The sequence below is a fragment of the Vanacampus margaritifer genome, chromosome 6, assembly GCF_051991255.1.
Source record: "Vanacampus margaritifer isolate UIUO_Vmar chromosome 6, RoL_Vmar_1.0, whole genome shotgun sequence".
Taxonomy (NCBI): Eukaryota; Metazoa; Chordata; class Actinopteri; order Syngnathiformes; family Syngnathidae; genus Vanacampus; species Vanacampus margaritifer.
The window spans coordinates 10,103,987-10,128,977 of NC_135437.1; the positions used below are offsets into that span (position 1 = coordinate 10,103,987).

General features: G+C 38.5%; 1 protein-coding gene across 1 annotated transcript in view; it reads left to right on the forward strand.

Moving 5' to 3' along the window:
* Positions 1 to 12,410, forward strand: part of tmtc2b (transmembrane O-mannosyltransferase targeting cadherins 2b) — an 86,314-nt gene extending 73,904 nt beyond the window's left edge. Inside the window, exons 9-12 of the mRNA XM_077568841.1 lie at positions 3,038 to 3,119; positions 4,781 to 4,895; positions 7,155 to 7,218; positions 10,360 to 12,410. Of these exons, the coding sequence (XP_077424967.1) occupies positions 3,038 to 3,119; positions 4,781 to 4,895; positions 7,155 to 7,218; positions 10,360 to 10,539 (441 nt within the window). The 3' untranslated portion in view covers positions 10,540 to 12,410. The remainder of the gene's footprint in view (positions 1 to 3,037; positions 3,120 to 4,780; positions 4,896 to 7,154; positions 7,219 to 10,359) is intronic.
* The last annotated feature ends 12,581 nt before the right edge of the window (positions 12,411 to 24,991 follow it).

A 24,991-nucleotide genomic window follows, 5' to 3' on the forward strand; every position in this document is an offset into this window, starting at 1 on the left:
GTTTATCCCTGCTCACCAGCAGTCTACACCCTCATTGGTTACCAGTCAATCAAAAATCGTCTGACCAGAATTATTCTGCTGTGATCTCAAATAAAAGTTGCTTGTTAAGTTGGCATAAAGTGCTCTGTGTGCAGGAGGCCTTCATCATAAATCATATGAACTCATGTTGTTTTCCCAAGCCCAGTCTCTGGGAATAACACAGACGAGTGTTATGCTTTGGTAAAGTTTACTCTGGGAAGGCGCTCAGTTATCCGTGACAAAAAATGCATTTTATTTAGAAGACTGCTACTGATTTTAACCCAAGGTTGAAACCTTAAGGGATACATTTTGTGTCGATTTTGACAATGATGGATGGGAAAGGAGCTTTGAGCACATGTGATTGTATTAATGCACGTTAATTATTCGGGTTTGACCACTGTGACACGTGCATTCTTAATCAAACATGTAAGAGTGGTTGTACTTACAATATGAGACGGATTCAGAGTCTGGTCATCTGTCATCGCCTGTTTGCACACTTCTCCTGTGGCAAAATGACCCAGATCCACTCGGGGGGGGGGGGGGGGGTGCAGGGTGGAGATTCTGAGCGATTAAGCTTGGCGGCAGGATCATTAAGGGTGGAGGGAAAGGAGGGAGGACAAGGCCTACAGAGCTGGTAGCTGAGATGAGACACGGCCAGCGATTGAGTTGGAGTTTATTGCTTGTCGGGAAGGACGAGGGAGATGTGATCTAATCATTACGCTATTATAACCCGCCTCGTTCTGCTCCACACCTCCATTTTACCTCAGGGATTCGAATGCGTGTCAGAATGTTGGCACAAATGGTTGCTAACAGAATTGTTTGATACTCAATCTACTTTCATTTCCAACACTTAATAGAAGTCAGGCCACATCCAAGGAGTCCCTTTGCTGTTTTTCTGATGTTATCCAGAGATTTTAGGTGCGAGGCACACACCATTATGGCCGGCATGTGTGCCAAAAGGCAAACGAGCACATGAAGCACACAGGAATGAGCTACATGCAGTTTTAAAAGAAAGAAAGGCAGTCCATTAGGCTGCATCATATCATTTGAATTTGGATTTTGTTTGCCTTATGGGAAACAGTGATAAAAGAAAAAGTTTGAATGGTGCAGTTCATATCCCTCATGATCCAGGAAATAAATCGCTAACCAACAAACGGTTTGACTAACAAACAAGCACGCTATGAATTGTGTTCATTTTTGTGAACAATTGATCCCAAAGCAGAGTCTGCATTCTATTCTAGGGATGTTGGATACCACTTTATTTTTCTCAACTCTTGAATAGTAACTGTTACCAAGTACCTATACCACTAGTACTTTTGATACAACCCCCCCAAAAAAAATCAATGGCAGATAATTTAAAAGAAAACTCTACATATCCCATTATAGTATTTTTCCTTAAAATTGCATGAAATTCAAATTTCTCGTTTCTAGACTTATCATTTCTGTAAAATATGTGAAACCATTATCCCTACTGTATATCTCATATACATAATAATTGTAGAATTCGAGACAGGCTTTTTGTCTTTTTCTTTTTACCATGAAGCCTGACATTTTTTTTTCATCTGTCTGAAGGCACATTAAATGACTTTACAGTTTTTGTCTGTAACTATTTACATCTGATCAATCGGATCAAGACATGTCACATCTTCCATCCTCTCTCAACTCCCATTTGTGAGAGTGAAAGCTTTATTCTAAGTTTGAGCAAATACACACACATGCCTCCGTCATTATAAAATCATCAGCCTGTCAAAAGTCCGAATGAAACTACACAGAGATGACCGCTTTCCAATTGGAATGTAAGTTAACTCCCAGGCATAGCCATATTTACAGTATAGTGTACCTCGTAGTAACTTGATTTTCCACAGCATCAGAGGAAACCAGCCACACTTGTATATTTACATTGGAAATTAATTCATTGAATCTGCAGTTCACTAAAAACCATAGCGGCATTAATATGAGAGTCTGCTGATAAAATAAAGTCCTTTATCTAAAGCATATGAGGACTTTGTGAATGCATTATTCATAATGGGCTTATTGTCCTTTAAAAAAAAAACACGTTCTAATTATGGCTTCCTTGTTAATACTATAACAGGCTCTTATAGAAAGAAGGCTGCTGTTGGTGGTTTGTTTGATCAGATGTCATCTGGTGCTTGAATGAGAGTCGAACGTGTTCACGTCCCAGCCTGCACTACGATTGGCCGGCTGCTCGGCTTTCTTCGCTTTGAATGACAGTTCAAAGTCACGAGGGGCTTTTTTTTGTGGCTTTGTTTTTAATTGTGTCACTTTTATGAGTTGGTTTCGTTTTGGATTGGCTTAAGCTACAGTTTAGTATACAGATGCAGTTAGCACATTTGAGTTCATTGTCATCAGTCTCGTATTTTTTTTCAGTTTTTATTAAAATATTTTCCTGTTTTCATAGATTAAAAAATGGCGCCTCTATCTTCAATCCCACCAAATTGTGTTTTTTAAAATAAATAACAAATGCATATGGAGTTTAGAAGTAGAAAGTATTACTACACAGCATGGCAAATGCATTTTTTGCATCCGAGTGACCAACTATAAATCTTTCTTGACACATGTATGTCCGTGGTCATCTGCAACATGTATTCACAGTCAGCCTAAAGATCCATCCAAATATAAAGCATCCACCTCTCAGCTCAGGCATCCACTTTCCATTGCCCCACGTTGAAACTAATGTACACACAAGTAATCTGTGGTTACGTTGCGCAAGTGTTATTTGCACTGTCCAAAGTGTAATGAATGAGCCTTTGCCCCGTTTGATCGGCTACATCAAGAGTGACCACACGTACTGTATGTTGACACATGAGCTTGGAGAAACAGCACGGGTGCATGCGTATTTATTAAGATTTATTGTTAAAGTGAGGCTGCGGTTTGGGGAGACGCGTTAGGAATACACAAAGATATTTAGACTGTTGAGTTGAGTGCGGTGTTATTGGAATGAATAGTTTCATGAGGCTTTTGAAACAGTCAAATTGACATTGTGGTTAATTCGTCTCAGGGGCAGAAATCAGAAGCAGAGAGGTACTTCTTGAAGGCCATCCAACTGGATCCCACAAAGGGCAACTGTTACATGCATTATGGTAAGTAGGCGTTTGTTTTTTCAACTTCATGTGGACATACAGTAAGTTGATCTCCGCCTTGTATCATCAAGTACGCTCTAAAAAGAGAGTTGTTGAACCAATTTAAGTTTAAAAGAAGAATTGTTGACCGACTTGAAAAAAAATCGCTTCAATTGGCAACACGATTGAATTAAGTTAATCCAAAGTAAATATACTAATCTTAACTCATTCACTGCCATTGACAGCAATAGATCTCAAAAATGAATTTAAACAATTTATATTTGTTTAACTTTTTTTTTTCATTTTTGTTAACAAGAGTATGAAAGCCTAGAATTTGTTTTTGTACATTTAGAACAGATATAAAATGTGTGATTAATCGTGAATTAACTAGTGAAGTCATGCGATTAATTAATATTCCAAGTTTTAATTACCTGATGCCCCTAATTTTTAATAATATTTTCTTATATATATTTTTTAATAATCTTTTTTTTTTATTATTATTATTAAGGGTGTCAGGCGATTACAATTTTTAATTGTAATTAATCGTATGACTGCACTAGTTAACTCACAATTAATCACAAATGTTATATCTGTTCTAATACAATAAAAAAAATCTGGGTATTCATACTCTTGTTGACAAAAGTGGGAAAAATGTTAAACTAATAGAAATAGTTCAAAAGAATTTTTGACGTATTTTGCCGTCGATGGCAGTGAATGATTTAATATAGCTATTCACTTTGGATTAACATTAAATTTAAAATATTCACTTTGGATTAACTTAATTCAATTGTGTGTTTATGTTACCAATTGAAGCAATTTTATTAAGTTAGTCAACAATTCTATTTGTAATCTTAACCCCTTCGGACCCATGGATGAGTGCAGTGGACATGACATATAAAACATCTAAACCAATAACACGCATAATTTGGATAATGTCAACATTTCTGGTTCATGACCCTAGCTAACCAATCACAATCACATGTTGATTTGCATGATGTTCATGTTAAAAATGTAACACATTTAAGCTTGGTAAATTTATAACACGTTACAGCCATATTATCCTGACGTCCACTTAACAAATAAAAACATGAGATAACCCCACCAAAAAGTTTCCATGTTGTTCCTATGTGGGAAAAGAGTCAAAATCAGAACAAAACAAAAAAATCCTAGCAGAAAAAATGCGGGTCTGAAGGGGTTAAGTTGGTTCAACTATTCTCTTTTTAGAGTGTAACACACACTTGCAGTATCTTATGTATTCATATATTTAGGCAGGGAGCCAGTGTGTTCAATTTAGCCAACTTAAAATGTTAAAATGCTCATTTAAATATAAACTGTTAAAAACATTTTTTGAACGTATGCGCTTCCTGTCAGCCATTTAGGAAATGACATCATCATTGGATGCCCGTCAGCAGCAAAGAGATGTGATTGAATTCCTTCCACTTCTTTACCTTTGATATAAATAGCGTTGCATTATCCAAGCGTTTAAGATAAATTCTCACTCTTCTGGGTGGTGTAGCATCCTGGCAGAGCTTTCATTATGTAGTTAATTTATCCGAACAATATGGCCTGAGAAATGCCCAAATCTGGGCTGGTTTCCTCCTATCTAGACTTTTAGCTAATGCCACTCTGTCGATTCAAGTTTCCCCAAGAGATCCCCTCTGCATTCTCGGTTGCGCTTCCAGGTCAGTTTTTGTTGGAAGAGTCACGTCTGCTGGAAGCGGCAGAGATGGCACAAAAGGCGGCCCGGCTCGACAGCGAGGAGTTTGATGTGGTCTTCAGCGCTGCTCACATGCTCAGGTACGTGATTTGGATTTGGATTCGTTCACTTTGAGGTATCTCTACTGTATACGCCGTTCCTTCAGTTGAAAGGGAAAGGCTGTTTGTAAAAGAGGGATTTGTGCCATGTCTGCATGGTTTCTCCCCAGCCATCACGATTGACTTGACTGCACTTTATAATCCTCTTCTGTGGCCGCAGTGCCAGATGAGCTCGGTGAGCTTTTCAGCTGTGTATTTTCATATGTGCCTTCTCACTTTCCCCTGCCACTCTTGCTTGGCGGCAGCTGGCTTCTAACTTCCAAATCAAAGTGAAATGTGCAGCTGAGGGGCCTGAAAAATGAAGTGTTAGTAGCCCACCAGCTCTCTGTTGTTATTAGCTATTAAATGGGAGTTTGGTGCTGCTGGATACATAAATGAAAGGTGCAAATGGTTGTGTTATGCAAGTCTGACCAGGTTATGTCCATCCCCAATATTTGGCATTTATGATGAATGGAAATGGGTAAATAAAGCTGGATATAGTAGCAGTAAAGGTATTTTTTTATATTGTGAAATCCATTTCAATCAGACCAAGCCAATAATTGTATAAAGTGACATGTAAACATACAGAGAGAGCAACTTTGTTCAGTTTTAAGCAGTGCTCAGGCTTTCCTCTTCCTGTTTGGCGTCATGCCTGACTCGTCCACAGCTCACGCTCTTTATGAGTTTGTGTTGGGTGCAGATGTGGAAAGGCCTGTGGTTGTTAGGGGAAAGGGACACTCCTCATAAGGACGAGGTCAAACTCTCACATGTGCAAATGTCTTTCATTGCACCCTCGAGTGCTTCTGATCATTTTGCTACCAAACTAATAATTGCATGCGTTCTCCTTTTAACAAGTTATGTTCTCCCCTTCCGTCTTCTAAATTGACTCTAGTTGGCAGCAAGAGTTTTGAAAAGTCGACTAAACAGCAGAGTAGCTTAACTGTTATGTTGCGGGCCAAATTGAACCCTAAAAAAAAAAACACACACACTTAGATTGAGCTTTATCTCCTGGCCTTCGTTTTTTAATTTTGACTAACTTAATAAAATTGCTTCAATTGGTAACATAAACACACAATTGAATTAAGTTAATCCAAAGTGAATATTTTAAATGTAATGTTAATTCAAAGTGAATAGCTATATTAACTCATTCACTGCCATTGACGGCTATAGACGTAAAAAATTAATTTGAACTATTTCTATTGGTTTAACATTTTTTTTCCCCACTTTTGTTAACAAGAGTATGAAAACCTAGAAACACTTTTTTATTGTGTATTTAGAACAGATATAAAATTTGTGATTAATCGTGACTTAACTAGTGAAGTCATTCGATTGATTACGATTACAAATTTTAATCGCCTGACGCCCCGAATTTTTAATAACCTTTTATTTATTTATTTATTTTTTAAATTTAAAGAAAAAATGATTATTAAAAATTAGTGGCGATTGGCCGAAAAAAATCCTGATTGTGTAAGGCGTACTTTAAGGTATATTAGCCAGATGGCCTTTTTCCATCCAAATAGTTAAAAATGACTTATTTTGCTTGATTGTAATCAGACTTATGCTATTAGGTTGACCTTCTGTTGTTGTGTTTTTTTTCAGCATAAAACTAAACATGCATCAGTGTTTATTTCTATGGAAAACTGATGATTGTTGAATACCCTTTTACCTGGAACTTTAAATAACCAGTGAGCTTATAATTGACCACAACAGCCAATATGAAAGCTGGCCTTCTTTGATCAGCCAAGAAAAAGGGGCTCCTCCAGCATCCATGACCTTACCGCTGTCCTTGACTTTGTCAAATATAGCCCATTTGAATGGAGCAATTGTTACCATCAGTGAAAATCAGGCAGTTGAGCTTTGTGCTTTAGATGTTTAGCACACTTTTAGTAACAAGAGAAATAGACTAATGGCGTAACATTAGACGTCAGCAAGTAACAAGGAAGTTCAAAATGAGTGTTAACTAAAGCGAGATAGCTCCCCTTGCTATGAGTCCTGACCTCAAGACTCAATTGACAAGAAAAAGTGCTTGCACTGTACTACTCAGATGAGATGTTATCAAGGACCCAATCATAGAGAAAGATGCTATCAAATGAGAAACATTGAGGCAAATGGATCAGCTATTCTCATCCTTCATCCTGTCCCTGCCATTATTTTCTCTGTGACCCCCGTACATACCGTAAACACAGCAGGTTGAAGCCCTCCTCTGTGTATGTGAGCAATAAAGATGAGTAATGGCTGCTTGTTTCTATTTTCCCTTTTTAGACAAGCCAGCTTGAACGTTGCAGCTGAGAAGTATTACGGACAAGCAGCAAGCCTGAGACCCAACGTAAGTACAGACTGTGGCTAATCATTGTCATTGCCATTCCAGCTGGTGGACGCAGGGTTATCACAGACCCGGGTGGCTTTTCAGTAATCTCGGCCATATCACTGTCCAATATGCCTTCATTGTTAGTCAATCTCTAAGAAATTAGGGATTTTGCTAAAACTGGGAGTTTGTTGACTCGTCAGCAACTTTAAAGGCGCATCACATGTCAACTAATGGTAATAACGTATGGATATCTTCAAAACATGAGTAGAATAAACCATTTCAGGATTGCTAATTATAAAGTGCAGTGATTCACATACTTGCCAACTTTGGGTTGTGAAAAATAGGGAGATTTTTTTCAGCGGCGTATCGGTCCAAGGTTTTTGTGGCTAAGGGGGTAGCACTGGGGGCCAAGGGGGCGTTGACTGACATTCAGTCATTTCAGCCATTGCTACTTGTCGTGGCCGGCGACTAATATTTAGTGACTTGAGCGACCGGCCAATCGGGGAAACTCACGAAATTCTCGATGGCCAGTGCGCACCTGGCGTCAGGTGTTTGGTCATCTCTGCTATGCATGAACTGGTATAACACTGTATGTGGCAGTCCGCTCTAGCGCAGAAGCTATCAAATAATTTGGTAATCGAATATCCTACTGAAAAAAAGAAATCCACTTAATAATTATCGACTAACCAGTTTTCATTTCTGGACGATCAACTTTTTTCTTTTTTTTAAACTATGCTTAGCTACACACTATTTTCCTCTCTAGAAACATTAGTGAGATTTTTGGACAAATCTCTCCCCATAGATTTTGGTCTATGAGACAATTTGACTATTTTGCCGACGAAAACAGCGCATTTGAGTAAAGCCGGTTTGTTGAAGTGATCAGTAGGAACGGCTACTATAGTCATTTACGTCGATTGAACTGCTTTTGAAAAGCAATCCGATGGCTCTCACTGTTAGCCACTACCGCTGTGTTAGCCGCCGCTAAGCGCTAGCAACAGGCTCCGTACAAATACAATGCTAGCGTAGTTAAGTCTTTTTTTTTTTTGCATCCTTAATTAGCAATTGAATGTGATTTCAGGACAGTTTTTCTGACGTTGGTTGCAATAATTCATGAATAATTTATGAATATTTCAAGGCATTGAGCTCCACATATTATTTGGTTAGCTAAGGTTTATTTTGAAGTTGGCCTTCTCACTGTGTGTTGCCAGTTACTGTGTCAAATATTCCCCACGATATAAACTGTTTACTTCACTATAAGGTCGGAAGATTAGCGAGAGAACTGACTGATCGGCACTACAGCCGTGAAATTTGGGAGTTTCTCCCGTGAATAGGGAAAGTTGACAAGTATCATTTTATGGATAAAAGTGGCCTGTAAGTGTAAAGATGATAAGAATGACAAAGCGCACAAAATGATCAGTGTACCTGTCTTCTTTACTTTACGCTTCAGTGTGTCAACTGAGGCCATCTTCATGTGTTGTTTCATGAATTACTCAAAGGGCACTGGTGTTTTGCATTAAGAACGAATGTCTCTAGGGTTCGAGAGTACAATTCACTCCATTTAAAGTCTTGCCATTCCCTCTTGCTAAGCAAGTTAAGTCATATCGGATGCTGGCTTTGCATGGCTCTTTGTCTACGCTTTGAAGTGCCCTATCTCATCATGGGATTCTTTTTGCCTTAATAGCTACCTGCACTACTTAAGCCAATGATTCCCCAACTGAATTTCACACTCAGTCTTTAGATGAGCACATGTTGCTCTATGGAGCAGGCTAATGTGCTGCACATCTGGCTCGGCCTTTGCTGCTAAATGACAAGTTTTTTTGTGGGGGGGGCAAGCCGAGTGGTTGCAGAGCTGCAGGAAATGAGGGGAAAAAACGTAGGCTTTTGACGAGGGACATTTGCGGAGTGCCGCATGTGCTGCTAAAGGGCGAGGGGAAAATGCTGGAGTGTGGATATAAATCAAAGACGTCTTAGCCGTATGAATGAAGCAGAGCGTGCAAGATTTTTGGCTGAGCTTAGCTGAAAGGTTTTACCGGTCGGACTTGAGGAGGGGAATTTAACTCAGGTCTTGATATGCGCGCCAAGAGGTTTTTTCTTTTTGTTATCTTTGGAAGAAAAAAAAAATCTGTAGATGGTTTATTCCATACTTACTGCTTCTTATCTTACCGTGCTTAATTCATCATTATCTTGGTACCAACGAAACATATACATATACATATTTTTGACTGCAACATGATAAAATAATGATGGTTGGCGGAATTATGGATCTTATTTTTGTTGTACATGTGATAATACTTGCTGCAGTCAAGTATTTAGGATGACATCTACACAGGCCTTGATTATAAACACAATATCCTGTCGTGAAAAATAATAAATACGCCCCAAAAAAAGAAAGAAAAAGATTTGCAACTTTATTTAAAACTATAGCTGTGAGCAGCTATAAAGAACCCTCGCAGCCCGGGCCACTTTGGAATACTTGCTTGTTGGCGTATTGGCATATTGAAATTTCATTTATTTATTTTTTTATTGGCACAATAAACCTTTTATTTATTTATTTATTTTTGCCAGGTGTGATGAGTGTGCAAAGTTTCATGACCAAAATTATTTTTAATTTTTTTGGTCGAACGACGTGTCGCCACAGCAACTGCATTTCCCGAAAAATCACAAAAGTTCGCGTTTCAACATCATAAAGGCCTAAACACTCTTCCGAGTAAATATGAGCTACCACTACGATAAAAAAATAAATCCCTACATGTCTACAGGCCTCGACTGTCATCAAATATGTATATTTTTGAGAAGATAGGATCATCTGGGTCAAGTTACAGCAGCTTTTGACACCAAGCAGACTGTCAAGATAACAGAGTAGTGCCTTGGGGACGAGTCTGGGAATGTCCTTGAGTTGCCCAGACTTGAACCCAATGTAGCATCTCTGAAGAAGCTTCAGCATCATACCTCAGGGGGATTTAACAATTGGAACAACTGCCTACAAACGTGTGTGCCAGGCTGGGATCATCAAAGCATTAAGTAAAGTGTGTATGGAAAATAGATTGAAGGTTATCGAAATGTTCTACATTGACTTATCCAACTAATAGAATAATAAATATTGAGCCGACATAACCGTTCACGCTTGCATCAGAAATCTCCTCTGTCGTTATTTTTCAGTATCCTGCAGCCTTGATGAACTTGGGAGCCATCCTACACCTCAACGGGAAACTTCAAGAAGCTGAAGCCAATTACCTCCGAGCGCTGCGCCTCAAACCCGATGACGCCATCACCCAGTCCAATTTACGTAAGCTGTGGAACATCATGCAGAAACGAGGCCTGAAAACCACCAGCCCTTAAGGGATGACCCTCGTGCTCGTCTTGCTGAAATGGAAGAGTCTCAGGGAGGACGTTTGCGAATACAGAAAGGTCTCGTTGGTTCCTCAGCGCCCTCGTCATGGCTCTTACATACACAACCTTTTGACAGAAATGTTGTCCTAAGTTTGCCGTGATTGTAGCTCCTTTTTTTTTTTTTTCGTAACGAGAGCACTTGAAATTCAGGTGGGATTTTAGTTCCATCCTCAAACATTGGCAATGAATTTGAAGGAGCGAGATGAAGGTATTTGCTATTGAGAAAGCCACCCAAAACATCAGAAATTAATAATAGATGAGATTTAAGTTTGAAAAATATATATATTTTGAAGTCATTTTGTATATTTGAGACTTGAAAAGGGAATTAATTTATTCGCTCTTGCAGCACAAAGAGTAGAGAAAGTATATTCCTTGCCAATTAGTTTAAAGATTTGGCATGAAAGTGTAAAAAAAGAGAACTTGGACCTGTGATATTTATTTTCCCTTCTGATCAAATCATTCAGATTTTTTCAGCAGTGAAAGTGTCATGTCGGCACTGCTGCAGGAACGAAGTCTTCATGGAAATGGAAAATAAATTACCTTCCTATGGAAGTTGTAATCAATTTAAGGACGGGTATGGGAGTCTGGTTGACTCCACTTCCCATACATGTTACAAGCTTTTATTTAATACGTCAACGAGTGAAGGAGTCATTCTAGCCAAATACAAAACACTATCTATAGCCATGCTGACCTTTTTTAATTTTTTTTGTTAACGGATTCAAAGACAGAAGAGATATTTTCATTTCTGTCTTTGTGTTGGACTAAACTCATTTGATGTATTTGTATAAAAGGAATCCTAATATATACCCAAATTGTGTATTTTAAACAGAAAATCTTACAGGAAAAAAAAGTAGTCTAGCAAAGCGTGAGATAGTTGTTGATTTGCCTCACGGTGCTTTTTTTTTTTTTTCTTGTCACGTTTTTGGTGTCAGACTTAATGTGTCAGTGTTGAACATTTTGTGTAATTAACATTTGTCTGTTGTCAGCATAAATTAAGGGAAAACAGCTTCTGAAGATGAAGAAAATGTGTAGAATTGGTGATGTTTACAAGTTGTTGATCATTAAATATCTGTTACTCACTTCTTAGACCAATTTTTTACTGCATCCTACCAAATGGTTTAGCGCAATTGGACAAAACAGTACTTCAGGAAAGTGGAAAAAAAGAAAAAGAAGAAAAAAAAGCATTTATTCTAATCTTGCCGTGTTGGTCACAATCAGGAGACACAATTTATTCCTCCTTGAGCCAATTAGGTACCATGCAGTGGAAAGTGGTCATTGCGATGTAAGTTATTGTGTTGTGTTACCATAGCAACAGAACCAGCTGGCACTGTGTTTTACATGCATAACGAAGAAAGTGTTTTTCTCTTTTGGTACCTGAATGAAGTCTTTAAATCCATTTGAAGTATGATGAAAAGTGCAGCTTTGAATGTGGTTATCTGAACGTTGTCACGTCTTTTTGGTGAATTCTCACGAGTGTAATACATTTCTAATGACATTCCTTCCCAGCTTCACACACACTCTGGTCACAACATGTGTTTCGTTGTTCTGTACGGTGTTTTTGAGCAAACTTTGCTAATTGCTTGAGTCAACTGTCCCACTCTGTGTCTCAGCTCAGGGATCTCAAGCGGTGCATTATTGCAGAAACAGTTCTTCACAGAGCTAAATTATAGATTTATTTTTGGACGTTGTTGTATATATTGTTGAGATTTGTAACACATTTTTCTCCTTTTTCTAAAAAAAAAAAAAAATGTGTCAGAACAGAACTTTTCCCTGATGTTGCTTTCCCCCACTTAATAAATTTATGCTATTATGCAGTTGAATGGATTTGTTTGTTGTTGTTTTGTCCAACTTGAACTAAGCGTTTTTATAATTAGGGGGCATTTCAAACCCATTGTCTTGTTGAGGGGGCTTTTCAAACCCATTGTATTTTTCCGTCAAAAATTAATTGCGTAGTCCTGCAAGCGGTGGAACAGTTTTAACACAACATTTAAGGCTGCCTCCGCTGCAAATTTGTTAAAGTGTGTCATAAAAACAACAGTAATGGATCTACTCTGCTTTGATCATGTAGCATCAAAGCAGACTCGTAAACATTTCCATATGTAGAGGGTAGCGTTGTCCACATATGGCGTACAGTGTAATCCAGGTATGACCTCATGGAGCTGCTTGCCCTTCCTGTAGTTGAAATACACAGAAGCTGCTCAAACTGTCCAGTGGCGCTCGCATTGCGTATTAGAGAAACGTGTGTTCACTTTCAGCTTGAGATTTCCCAGTTGAAATGTACAAGCAGGTGAAAAATGAGTGCATAAATAATGCAGACGGTTGCCGACTCGCTGAAGGGTTTGATGAAAAATGATGAGGCATGAATGATGGTGACCTTATGTTTCTGTTTTTATGGTAAGAAACAAAAGTCCAATGGGATGTTCACAGCCATCATCATCACAACACCAAATTTGGGATTACATGTTTGAATTATTTGACCATTACGTTCACTATTTAACTCAGAAGTACGTTGTTGTTGGTTTAACACCTTACATGGACCAAAGAAAGTCTTAATGTATTTTCACAAGTTGTAGACTCCCTTTCACAATTTTTTTATTGCTGTGTTTTTCAAGCGCTTCCCTCTTTTTCATTTTTGTCCACAGAAACCCTGTTAGCTGCTACATTAGGTTAGCATTAGTTGCACTGCTAGCACACACGGTGCTAATTAATTTGGTTTCTATTCTCAGTGGTTTATAAACAAAAAATGTCCGCCCTCAAGTGCCTCACTACTTATTCCAACAGATGTTACCAATTGAGGTTTGTGATAGCACGCTTTGAATTGAAGCAATTATGATCAATCAAGGATAAATACTCATTGACAACATCCCTTCAACAGAAATCCGTCACGTTTGACCATCTAAAGAAGTGGTGATATACAAATGTCTTGAAAAATGAAGTGTATGAATACTTAAAAAGTAGTTTGTCTTGAAAAAGAATGACATTAAAAGTGCTTTCAAGGAGCTTTTGAAGCTATGCAGCAGTCAAAGTTCAACCAAAAGTTAAAAGCCAATAAAGGGCCTTTTTCATAGCTGCCTGGTATTATCAGGTAGATATTATTTGGTATTTATGATGACCTATCAGTGCAGTGATCTGAACCAGTGCTCGATACATTCTCAAGATTACTCGACTATGCGGGATGCTGAGAAGTATTTAGCCAGTGTTATTGCTTGATAGAAGAAGCATTACGTGGAGCTTCCTGCTTCACATTATTGAAAAGTGTTTTTTTCTGTATCCTGAAAGGAAATTGTATTTTTGCTATCCAAGATGGCGAATTGTAAATATGACTTGTGGATACTTTTGTTTTTTTTAATAAATTGAGGATGAGAAAGAACAAAGTGTCTGATGTGTAGTAAAGTGCTTGCCCATGAGCGCATGGCAATGTGGTGAGATTTTGCTTTTAACCTTTCTCTTATTCACTTCGAATTCCAGCTATTTATTTCATGGTATTTACATCTAGATGTGTTAAACAACTCAGGACAGCGCACAGTTTTATTTGAACCCACCCATTTTTCATTGGAAATATTGGAATGGGCATTTTTAAACAAACTTAAAATAAATACTGTTTAATATTTGGTAGCATAACCCTTACTTTTAATATCTGCACCAAGCCTGCGACCCATTGACTTTAGCAGACTATTGCATTCTTCATTTTAAATTATTTTCCAGGCCTTTACTGGAGCCTCTCTCAGTTCTTTTTTTGTTTCTGGAGATTTCTCCCTGCAGTTTCCTCGTCAGGTAAAATGCAGGCTCTATTGGTTTAAGGTCTGGTGATTGACTTGATCGGTTTAAGATCTGATGAAGTCCCATGTTGTGTTGGCAGTGTGTTTTTGGGTCATCGTCTTGTTGCATGATGAAGCTTCTCTCAATGAGTTTCGATCCTTTGTATGGATACGCAAAACTACAAATTTCTAGTTGTTTAACTAGTGCAGTTCTGTGTTCCACAGTCTAGTTTGAATATTTCAATTTTTATATCACAACAGTCACAGATCTCCCGGGATGGCCACACTTGATGATTTAAAGAACGCTATTACAACACGACCCTTGAATACACTTTTTTTTTTTTTTTGCAGCTGGGCCAGTGCATAAAACCATGTCACGAATGATTAGTTCCAGAGACTGAGAAAAGAATGTGAACATCCAGAAGTGCGCTGTCAAAACAACAAGCATTTCTCCAGGCAGCTGACTTTCTATTCAGGACCTCAGATGCCATCGCATGCACGTTGAAGGAAAAACACGAGTATGGAACAATATGTTTGACGGGTTCGAACGCGATCCACACAAGGTTGACGTCCCCGAGAGGGAGACTTGAGGATCCTCATTGTGATGGGAAGAAATTACTCATCTGACCTGTGAGGGGTCATTTCAGGTGATTTAACACACACTGACAGCAACGGTGGAGATCAAGCAAACGTGCGCGTGAGCAGATTCCCTTCACAGTACGCCATGATAAATCAACTTTGGCTTATGTAGTCAAAGTGTATGTAGTCCTTGCAAATACATACTTGAATAAATCATACAACTTGATTAGTTACTTCTGTAATGGTTTCAGTTTTGACTTTTAGTAAAGTAGAAGAGTATCTGCAAGGCTCAAACAAAGAAAAATGACAAAACAAATAGTGCTCAATTTTAACAATAATTTATTAAAAGTAATAATACATTTATTTCTACTTCATCATTTTTCATTGGCCATGTCAAGGGAATTGTTGTGTAAAAAAAAAAAGAGGTCTTAAAAAGTAAAAACACCGTCTTACACTTGTTTTTCTTCATGTGGCTTCACGTCAATATCTAAGTAACAAAACGTGTGCGGTCAACCTTGAATTATATATATATATATATATATATATATATATATATATATATATATATATATACTGTATATATATATATACTGTATATATATATATATACATATATATATATATATATATATATATATACTGTATATATATATATACTGTATATATATATATATATATATATACATATATATATATATATATATATATATATATATATATATATATATTTCAGATATATGATTGTTATTGTTCATATTCCCAACTTGTTTACAGGATGTTATCGTTAACAAAGTAAAATTCTCACTTCTAACTGTGATTGGGTCTTTTTCTTTGTTTTTCTGTTTTCCACGACAAGCAACAGAATGATTTAAGCACAAAAGTAATTGCTTCAGTCTTTTATTTCATTTAGGTAACAGCTTTTATTTCTTGTTCCTACTTGTAGTATTTTAAGCCGGGAAATGAAGAAACCCACTTGCTTGAAATGCTACATTTTACTGTGTTATTTATTCATTCTGTCATTTTTATGAGTTGCCCCGATGCCAGGACGTAAAAGTGCAGTTGCAGTGAAGGGTTTCATATTTTAGCTGTCCCAAAGCTTGAATGTGTGGTTTGATCAGGAAACCGCACACCTTAGGTAAGACTTCACCACACGAGAGTTCGTGTCTCGCTCTTGATTAAGCTCATTATCTTGCTATTGAGACTTCTTGCTCTGTGGAAGACGAATGCCGCAAATCAAGCCTTTCTTGTATGGATTCCCTTCTAGCAACGGTGTTATTTCTCCTCAAAGCTGGGAGACTTGCTGATTAAGTTCCTCAGAGGGCCATTAGAGCCGGCGACCTGTCCCACTCAGCCACCGGCTGCATCAATCATGCAAATTCGGAAGGTGGACACCCCAGTCAGGCCTGCCACAGCCTTTATTACACCCTGATGTCAGATCACCAGTAAAAAGTATGCAGTTAACCACTCTGGACACTTTCCTTGAAGAACTCCTCCAATAACAGAAATGGGACACCATTCTTGAGCACAGTGAGCCACAGGCTTCATATCAATAGGGTTTTGTTAGTCATGTTTGACAAGTCGCCCTTGGTTGTTCCCCAAAGCTTATCTCCCTGCGGTAGCTGGGACTGGACAAGCTCTTATTCTAGCTTTGACACCGGCGGAGGAGGTCATTTCCAAATGGTTTTAGGACACCAAGCCAACCACGCGAGAGACCTCATGACAGGTCCCATACACGTTTTGATGCAAAATCAATAAATGTTTGGTCCGATATTATTATAATATATTATGTAGATATTTCTGTGTGAATCTTTCCTATAGATGTTGCTATTAGGGGCATCTTCACACTTGACTTGAATTTGTTCAAGAGTGGTTCTTAACCTTTGTTGGAGATACTGAACCCCACCAGTTTCCTATGTGCAGTCAACGAACGCTTCTTTATTGAAAAATAAAATATGATTTCAAGCCAAAATCCAGATGTAAAGGAGGGCAAAAGACTAGCAAATCATGTGTGGTTTTACCAAATGTAAGAGTGTAAAAAAAAGTTTTAAGTTTTCATTGAAACATTTCTACAGTGGGAGCTGTTCTAATTTCTGTGGTGAGGGCACTCCAGGGTACTGGAGTATGCTAGCCATTGGTAAATGTCTGTAACAACGACTGCTGTCAAAACAGTAAAACATAAAAGGCAGCTGGTCATGTTAAGACAATGTAGAAAAATTCTGTAAAAGGAAAATTTAATAGTGTATCTTCAGTGGACTTTTAGGCCTTGTTCAGACTGGCAGCCCAAATCCAGATTAAAGTGGATGGCTCTTTTGTAGTCTGAACAGTCACAAAGCACATGAAATCAGATTTTTTTGCGGGACGGATTGAAACCACATGCGGGAGGTAGTTTCATATCCGATTTGGACAGGATGCGTCTCAGTCTGATCAGCTCAAAACACTCAGAACGAATTGACTGTCCGTGACGTCACTTGCAAAAATCCAATGCACCCGCGCTGTCATTATCCAATCGGTTCTTTGCCCGGCTGGTTTCTCGCATGCTCGGCAGTCAAACGCCTTGATGGCTCCTCTCAACCGGAAATAGTGACAGTTTACATTACTTGCGGAACCGGAAATAGCGAATAAGTGCCCGGTCGTAGCCATAGACATATGGTCGTTAAAAAAAGAAAGAAAGAAAGAACAAAACATTGACTTACAGCTAGATTAATGAAATCTTTGTCAAGGCCTGAGGGGGTCTGTATCATTTTTACTGGTATCTAAACAACTTTGAGGTGGACGGTGTGAACTCACACAAAAAAAACTACAAACGTGCAGACTGCTTTACAACATATGTCTTTTCTTCAGTCGTTCCAGACAGAAGTCGAGTCAAACGTCTACGCGCGATTACTGTTATCATGCAGAAGCTACAAAACAACCCAAGAAACAAAGATTTTTGTCTGAGGCTACAATAATAATGATGATAAAAAGCCTACCTGGATGTGGTCAAAAGCACAGAACGGGATTTTCACTCGCTGGCGAGGCGGAAGACGGTGGATTTCCAAACGACGTTGCCTTTGCGGGGACTCGGCTCTTTTTAGAAGGTGGCTTTCCATGCTCAAATGAAAAATAATTATGCTAATGTTAGCTATTGGAAAATTGCGTGGTACCGATAAATAGCCATCAGCTTGATAGTTCGCCTTTCCAGACTGACCCCACCAGCCACGCAACACTCAAGTTGTGGTCTTCCTTGTTTACGAATGCTTGTGAATGCATCGCGGGAAGGGAGGGATGGGGGGAGCGCAGCCTTTTGTGTGTACAATAAAGAAGGTAAGATAACAACCACTGCCTGCTGTTAACATACTTGATAAATGTTACAGTGCTGTATAAAGAAAAAACTGAAAATAGCCACTGGAAACAATGTAATTCAGTCCAACTGTGGACGCTTTGGACGTCCGGATTTCACGATGATATGCGCTTGGCCTCACGGGAAATGTGGTTCTTTCAAGGGAAAACAATACGGCTTTTGTCCAAAAGTGCCGCCATAATCATCTAAACAAAATTTAAAGTTGACTTTTAGTACAAGAATGAGAACACTCGAGAAATAAACTTAGGTATACTTAAGTATACTCTATATTATTTACTTAAAGTATACTACTTTTTGGTAATTGTTGCTTTTTGCACTTTGTTGTTGTACCTTGTTCTCTGTGATTGGTTTCACCTGGCCTTGTAAATCACACCTCATGCTATGTTAGCCAATCATCTTTCAGCCCATCGCTATGTTTAACTCCAGCTGAATCTAATCTGACCAAAATACTGTATATATCTTCCAGTGTTGTCCTTGTTGACATTTATATGTTTTTGTGGGTGTTCTTGACTTTCTGTTGTTTATTCTCTGCTTCACTCGAGTGTCTGTATTTTAGTCATTTTAAGATGTAATATTACCCTTAGCTGTGATTCATATGCGATATAATCAGACTCAATTAACCCAATGATGAAAGCGCTCTTTACTTTCCCCTTTCTAAACAGTAATGAATACCCCAACAAGCAACACCTGAACAAAGAACTCCATTGTGTGGTTTTCATTTGCTTAATGGTCTTGACCCACAAGGCATCTCTTTTTACTTGGAGGAAACGCAAGGTGCCATAAAGACAGACAGATAACGGGTTTAATGGCTGCCTGACTAAACACGCTCATGACAAATGCAAAAGAAATAGATTGAAAATGATTGATTTGGTTTATTAGGTGAATCAGTGCTCACTTGCTTATAACAAACTCAGTGGTATCGACAATGGTTGCAGGGCGTCTGGCCAGACAAGCATGTCCAGTGGTCTGTGAGTACCGACACATTTTCCAGGCTATTAAATGCTCACCAGTTTCCTGGAATTCCCAGAAGATCATAAATAACTGTTGGGTCATCACCTTGACCTTAATCCATCAACAGAAATGACCCTTCGAATGAACATCTGTAAGCCATATTGGACCGATTCAGTGATTAGCACTAAGTGCTAATGTACTGCGAGTGCCACTTGGAACTAGCTGCGCGGCCATTATAGCAGATATGCAAAATTATTACAATATGCTTGATTTAAAAAATATATATATTTAAAGAAGTGTTATTTTGTGTGGCCCGATCGCAGGAACACAACTTGTCATTTTTCCATTCGGAAACTTAAACCATTAGTCTTGTTTAATGCTAGAGTGCAGCACTATATCATGTCACATTCATCTTTGTTAAATTCATTGTTGGGTTGTATTATTTTGCCCTGCTATAATGTCAAACTATTTACACAGTTGATGCTGCTTTCCCTTGCCTGCCGAATCGATGTATAACATTTATGCCAGTCTGTAGATTCAAAGCTGACAGTGAGTTCAGGCAGAATATTTCAGTCATTCAGCATTAAATGTGTCAGTTGGTAAGGAGGAAGTAGTGACATCAAGTTCAACACATCACTTAGTAAAAATGTTATGTGACCAGGAGTGCTGTTTGTTAGTGTCTTCTAGTTCCTATCATTAACGTGGCGTAAACACGGATATTCAACAGTGTATGTCGCCGCCATTTTTAGCTAACGTGCGCACACTGCAGTAATGGTTACGAGCCAAAATAAATTGTTTTTACAATCGCTTAAGTTTAAGATTGAAGTGCTTTGTTTAGGTTGACAAAATATTGAATTGCTGCTTGTATATGCACTTTATCCCACATGATTATACATTGCCACTAAATATAATTACCTCGCCCTAATCACGATAGATCTTGCTTAGCCTTTATACATAACTTTAAGGCCCTATGTTGAATTATTTTGAGTCTGTTTATGCTTGAGATATGTGAGCTTAGCATTTGTTTATGTAGTCCGGAGACATCTTAACATACTGCCATATGTAAAAACCAGTCTGAGCTCAAGAGGAGACTGTAAATATAGAGAATGCGGTTTCAGTAATGGTGGAGTGAGAGCCAGAAGAATCTCGTTTTAAAGTCATTTGGGGTCAGAGATAAACAAGGACACTAACCTCTTGAGAATATTTAGCAGTAAACGAGTCCTGTGATGGTTTGAAAATATTGTGCTTACATAATACTGTATATATATTTTCCAGATGGGTCCAACCACAGCTGATGTGCCCCAAAAGAAAGCTCAACAGGCTTTGTCATCTGTCAGTGTGCTCCTTATTCAGCACCTGTCTGCACTACGCTACCTGACATCATCAAGAATATAACACGCTACCATCTGCGTCCGATCATGATCATCCTCCCTATGAATAGCTTCTTTCACAGCATGTGCACTTTTTGATAAACAATCCCAAAAGGTCCGCACGAGTGGAACAAACTGAGAACACATGAAAAAAAAGTCTGGTTGAATAATCAGGTTCAACAGATGTCCATGGCTTCGCACCAAGCAGGGGATAGTATTGGGGAAATAAATGCAGCCTATCTGAGCTCAAAAGGCTCCCAGTGGGCCAGGATGCTTCATTTGTTATGCGCGTTAAACAAGTGGAACGGATCTTCTTCGCCAAAGCTCATTTTGATTATACCATAAAGAATAGTTGAGGTAGTTGTAGGTAGTATTTAGCCTGTGATCGGTGTGGCGTATATCAGTAAGAAACTACTACAACCGACTGTTTCGATGAATGTCTTTCTTGCTCATAATTTTTCAGCTAATGGACAACTAATGTAAACATGTCAGCGCCACTGATGCTTCAAATGTAAAATGGATGAGTTGGACAACGTTTGCACCAAGTTTTCTCAGTTACATAAATACAGTGTAATGACAAGCCGGCCTGTGGTGTGCTAATATTATTTCACAGGACATTAACCCTCCTTGTGTGGCGCATGCATGAAAATACATGACATTTCTTCAATATGCTTAGGCTGGAGTTTTCATACTTGTGCTTGATGTATTGTAGACGATTCAAATGACCCAATTAAGTTTTCTTTCTCCCAAGTGACCCAGATTGGATGTATGCTATAACTGTGTAAGCAAAAAAAAAAATCCCTACATAAAAAAATAAAATAAAAAAAACATAAAAAGTACTGTCAAATCCCATGAATTATACTTTTATTTATTTATTTAGCCCCCCCAAAACTAGCCCCGAATCAAGAGGGTGTATTACACAAGGGGCTTAAGAAACAGAGACAGATTTCTTCTGGAACAACGCTGTTTACTCATCAAACACGCAACGACAGCGGCAACACTTCCTAACAACTCAGCAGCTGACCGACACTAACCAATCAGGAGCTAGCAAACTTTAGGTAAATGCAAGTGAATGAGAACAACAATGAGTCAACATGTCTATTTATTTACTTGTATAAAAAATACAAAAATGTATAAATGTGTCAATAATAATTCTGGAAACAAATGTATGAGTAAATATATATTTTAACAAATTAACTTAAATCTTACTCATTTCTGAACCTTACATTTGTATACCTAGGCAGTACCTAGAGTTTGTAAAAATAAATAATAAAAAGAATCACTGATTTATAGCGCACTTCATAAACGACGTAACTGTAATCTGTAATTAAAAGTACAACATTTAAAAGCTGTTACAGAGTTAAAGAGGTTTAAAAGAGCAAAGCAAAGAAATAAAGGTATGGGAAAGAGCATCGTTTTTAACCTGAATTTAGAAGCATTTACTCTTTATTGGTATACTTTAAATCTTTAGCATTCATTTTATTCACACTCGTAATAAAGGATGCCAAGCCAATCGGGGGACCATATTATACACAAGTAGCTGCAGAGAACAAACTGGTGATTTTAGGGGGGCGTATTATATACACAGGTGCGAGTTATTCATGAATTTTACGGTTACCTATTTATTTTATTATTTGTATTGCAACCAAGCTCAATGAATAGACAGAAGAGAGAAATACATACATGACTAATTTCACACATTATTTGATTGAATTTAAATAAACAAATCACTACAACTAAACAAAGTGAAGTCAAGAGTGAGAGAACTGATCCTACACTGCCTGCGCGGATGTCAGGCAAGTAAACTGCTACACAGTCAATGACCAGTAAATATACTGTACTCCATGCAAAGTGATATCAGACATGCGTCACTCGGATGTAGATGTAACCATAACTAATTTGATCGTCTGGACTTAGGCGTTGGTCAAATAGTGTAGCCTTTGTTTGCTTGTTGTTTGGCAATGTATTTTTTTTTTTGTCTTGTCTTTTCCTCTCCAGTTTGTGTTTGAACAATGTTTGAAAAGATACTTGTGATGTAATACTGACTTGGGTTCAAGGTCATCATCTGTATTCTGTGTTACACTCATCACACCCTTGCAGAGAGTGTGATAATGCTATATGTCAACAAATAGTTCAAAGAATGATCAATTGTGTTATGCGGTTTTGAACGGTGTTATCATTTCCCCCTACACCTTGTTAAAATGTGTTGAAAGCCACACTTTTTTTTTTAACATTCACCACAGACTCCAACACAAGCACCCAAAGCTTTTAGTGTACTGTATTTGCGTTTCCATGCATGTTCCCATGTGGGCATCGCTCATTTGAAATGCATTTGTGCTTCTGGCCTGTCAGTGTTTGATACTTCGCAGAAGACTGTATGACAAACTCAGAGCCAAGCAAAGTGAATCATTGTACTTCTTAAATGGTGTGCCTCATAAGACTACTTTGTTGAAAAAAAATGTTCACATGTGGTTTCAGCCAAGCAATACAACCTTTATATAGTTTGCAAATGTGGTCTGCCAAGAGATTGGTAAATTGTTTTTGCTGTTGCGAAAGCCATAAATTGCATGAGAAATAGAGGAAGTTAATAAAGCAGCTTCATTGGGAACTTTTTCAGCTCAAACAAGGTTCCCACCTTACCTAACCTTCAACTACCTTGCCCTGTTCAGACCCTTAATTAACTCTTTCACTGCCACTGACGTTAAAAGACGTCAAGTAAAAACCTACGGAGGGCCGCCAATGACGTTAAAAGACGTCATCCATTTTTTTTTTTTGGAAACGGGTGGAGGAAAGCCTTCCCCAGCTGTGTTGAAAGTTTCAAGCAGGTCTAGTGAACCTAATGACTATTTTTGGCCCCTAGATGGCAGCAATGACTCTCTTTTGACAAGATTGGGTAGGCGTCAGCAGAAGACGTGAGGCGGGGTTAGAGTGTTGAGGGGACATTGGCTGAAGAAGCCATAATGGCGACCGGTTTGCAAGCAGCTCACGGTCGAGCCGTTTTTTTCAAAGACGAAAAGCATCGACCAACGCTATAAAGAGCACATTGATGACGACGTTGATCATCATCGATGATGATGATGATGGTGACTCCGAGGTTGACGGCGAAGTTGGAAGCGTTGATGCGGCGGCTATGACGACGTCATAAAAGGTTCACGGGCTGGCGATGCCAACACCGGAAAATGCGGAGCACAACCGAGCACGCTCAGAGCGACGTTCAATCGGACAACGAAGAGTCCAATGCATATTCATCGGAGGAGTGTGTACAGTCTGCTACTTGCTATTCCCCGGAAAAAAAGGCCGTCTGCACGCGAAACGGACAATGGAAATTGAAAGTAATCTTTTGTGCAAATCCTGCTCCCTCTCCTTGCACGCAGGAGAGCGTTACAAAAAGAAAAACTGTATTTGAAACATCCACATAATTGTAAATAGTGCCACAGTTGCACACATTTGTAAATAGTTTGCGAAATTGTTTTGTCAAATTGTTACACTGTTGAATGGAAATAAACGTATTTTGCAAACTAAAAACACTTTTTCATTGTTGGTGGTGGTGTATTACAGAAGTAAAGCACTATTTAGGTGTTTGTGGCATCATTCATGGGCAAAAAGAAGTGTACAATTCACTAGAGTGCATGAAATAACATCATTTCACAAAAAGCTCTTTTTCTCCGCTTTTTGTTTCAAAACAGAGCATTTCGGTGAAAGTAACCATTTTCTATTGTTGATTACTGAAGAACAAGAAACAAAATTTTTTTTCTGATGAAAGATGAGAGTCCAATCTTTCATTTGGTAGTATGTGTGTTTCCATAGTCCAAACACAACATTTTCTGTGGACCTTGAAAGATCAGTCAAAATGCTTAAATCGGCTGGCACTGGCGACAACCCGTTTCTGAAAATGTCTGGCAGTGAAAGAGCTAAAGAAATGTTATGATCTCTTGGTCCGATGAGAATAGTTTCATTACTCATAATTACCACATTGAATCGAGAGAGGAAAGGGAAATTATCACACATTCTCATCTTCTTAGCCAAGGTTTTGGCATGCTTTTTTGCATTTTGTTATTGATACTGCAAACATGCTGAGAGCCACTGTGAGGTGGCGAATATGCCAAATCGTGGACCCCAGAGCAAGCTCGGTAATAATTGAACAATCAAACTATTAAATCAAGAAAAGACCTTTGAGAGTTTTCCCACTTAGGTTGAAACTGTTGAAGAAAATAATATTTTTCTTCCGCGTGTTCGTTTTCTTTCGGGTGGTGAGAATGTTGGTTATGCGAATGCAGGCTGGAGATCGATGAACAGTCACTTCGAAGCTTTTATTTCTACAGAATATTCCGGGCACAAGTGAGTTTCCAGAAAATGGCAGCCTCTCACTTGTGCGAAGTTACAGCGGACTCACAACATTCTTA